The sequence below is a fragment of the Trypanosoma grayi genome (genome assembly GCF_000691245.1).
Source record: "Trypanosoma grayi strain ANR4 Tgr_1609_V1, whole genome shotgun sequence".
Classification (NCBI taxonomy): domain Eukaryota; phylum Euglenozoa; class Kinetoplastea; order Trypanosomatida; family Trypanosomatidae; genus Trypanosoma; species Trypanosoma grayi.
In genome coordinates, this window is record NW_008827227.1 from 1 (window position 1) to 2,209 (window position 2,209).

The 2,209-nt window shown below is 59.6% G+C and overlaps 2 protein-coding genes across 2 annotated transcripts in view; both read left to right on the forward strand.

Moving 5' to 3' along the window:
• Nucleotides 1–92: 92 nt before the first annotated feature.
• Nucleotides 93–1,442, forward strand: DQ04_16091000 (putative kinesin; the record flags this gene model as incomplete). The annotated part of the gene is made up of 1 exon (XM_009317421.1): nucleotides 93–1,442. One exon carries the CDS (start codon nucleotides 93–95, stop codon nucleotides 1,440–1,442), a length of 1,350 nt encoding a protein of 449 aa, XP_009315696.1.
• Nucleotides 1,443–1,796: 354 nt separating this feature from the next.
• Nucleotides 1,797–2,209, forward strand: part of DQ04_16091010 (hypothetical protein) — a gene marked incomplete at both ends in the record, with an annotated part of 516 nt that continues 103 nt past the window's right edge. The window contains one exon of the mRNA XM_009317422.1: nucleotides 1,797–2,209. This exon is cut by the window's right edge and continues 103 nt beyond it. Coding sequence (XP_009315697.1) covers nucleotides 1,797–2,209 — 413 coding nt within the window.

Below are 2,209 nucleotides of genomic sequence, written 5' to 3' on the forward strand. Positions count from 1 at the left end.
GCAGCAGCGGCGCGGTGGTGGTGGTGGGCGCCGCGCGCGTGAAGGCGCGCAGCACAGAGGAGGTGCGGGACATCATCGACCACGCCGCCCGCATGCGCACGACGGGCGCGACGAACATCAACGAGCACTCCTCGCGCAGCCACAGCATCTTCACGATATTCAACCACGAGCGGGGCTCGAAGCTGAATCTCGTCGACCTCGCAGGGTCGGAGCGGAACAAGAAGACGCAAAACGTGGGGCAGCGGTTTCGTGAGAGCATTGCCATCAATGGCGGGCTGCTGGCGCTCGGAAACGTCATCCGCGCACTTAGCCGCAACCATTTTCAGTGCCCCGACAACCCACGCCACGTGCCGTACCGCAGCAGCAAGCTCACACGTCTTCTGCAGGACTCTCTCGGCGGCAACAGCAGCACACTGCTTATCGCATGTGTTGCGGCCGATTTGGAAAATAGCGATGAGGCGACGCGCACTCTCCAGTACAGTGCACTTGCTATGCACATATTGAACGAGCCACTCCCGCAGTTTGACGAGGAGGTAGCGGCGACGGCTGCTGCTGCTGCGGCTGCAGCTGCCGATCATAGCAACGGAAGCCGTTGCGTCGAAGGTGTTACTTGTGACGACAGCTTTGAAGTGGCGGATCTGCGACAACAGGTAGCAGCGCTACAGGACCAGGTTCAAAGGTGCCACCAGGAGCTTCGGAATGACAAGAAGGTGTTCGCGCAACAGATCAAGGACATGCGGCTCTTGTTGGAGGATAATGAGTTGCTGAGGCGGCGAGTGGCATTTCTTGAGGGCCGCCCTGCCACCTCGGGCTGCGAGGTCATGGAATTGAACATGGATGGATGGCGTCAGAGGCAGGAACAGCGGCAAAATAATCAAGAAGGACACCAATGCCAGCCGCAGCAGCAACGACAGTGGTGGAGCACAGAGACCCTACCGCCCAACCCGAATTACGTCCAGGATTCCCTGCAACTACGCGGCATACAACCCCAGCAGGGTGACCGCGATGCCACGGGGCAGCAGAAGATCCCCCCACCACACGGTGCTGTCTGGGGTGATGGGGAAAGGGCGATGGGCAGGGGAAATGAGTTGAAACAACAACAACAACACCAGCAGCAGCAGAAAGATTATGTGAAGACGACACTTGCTTTCAATAGGTACAGCGAGGCGGTGGCGTCAGTGCCAGCGGCAGAGCGGCCAACGAGTGGTGACAACGGCGGCAGAGACGGGTTGGGCGGCGTGGATGGAACAGTGGCAGCGCGGGAGGAGCAGCTCAGCCTTTTGGCGAAGGAGGCTCTCTACTACCAGAGTAGCAACAGTGAGCTGCGCCGCCGTCTCCGGAGTCTGCTTGCATTGTACGAAGCCCAGCAGCGGGAGACGGCCATGCTGCGCCTCGAGGTCAACCAGATAGAGCAACTCTTTGCCGGCGCACCGCACGCTTAGCGCATATCTTTTATTACTATTATTATTATTATTTGCTTGCTGCCTCTATCAACACGGTTGGTGCAAAGGGTTATGTAGTTTGCTTTTGCTTTTCTTTGTGCTGGTGACATGTCGTTGTTGTTGCCGTTTCTGCGCCTCAGCCTCGTTGTATAGTTCTCCTGACTGCCTGACTGCTGGATCAGGGATTTCACTCTTTCCCAACGCGCTGTCCCCACGCCGCTCGCAGCCAGACACACTGCGTGTGTGCACAACAGACAGTGAAGGCGTACGCCTGCCGAAAAGACCTTCGCATTCTGTTCATTCTTTCTTTTTCACTTCTTTGTTTATTTTTTTTNGTCGGCAGTGTCCTGCACCATGGAGGAGCGCAGCAGCAGCAGGGCTGCCGGCTCTCCGACAACGAAGAAGGCCGCCGCCGCGTTGCCGCCGCCTCGCAGCACCGGTGCGACGGTGGTAGAGTCGCTGCGGCGGCGCCACGTGCAGGCGGAGCTGCAGCTGCGCGAGATGGAGGACCGCTTCCGCCGCGACTGCGGCCGCCAGGAGCAGGAAATCGAGATCATGCGCATCGAGAACAACAAGATCAAGGCGAAGATCGAGGAGCTACGCATGGCGCAGGCGGCGCCGCAGGGCCCGCACCAGAACGGCTCTGCTGTGCCGGGCGACTCAAAGCTGCTCAAGGCATCCACGCACAAGTACCGCGTGGCGCGCGACGCCGTTGATGCGGCGCGAGAGGAGCTGGTGGAGATTCAGGCGAAACTCGCCTCGACGCG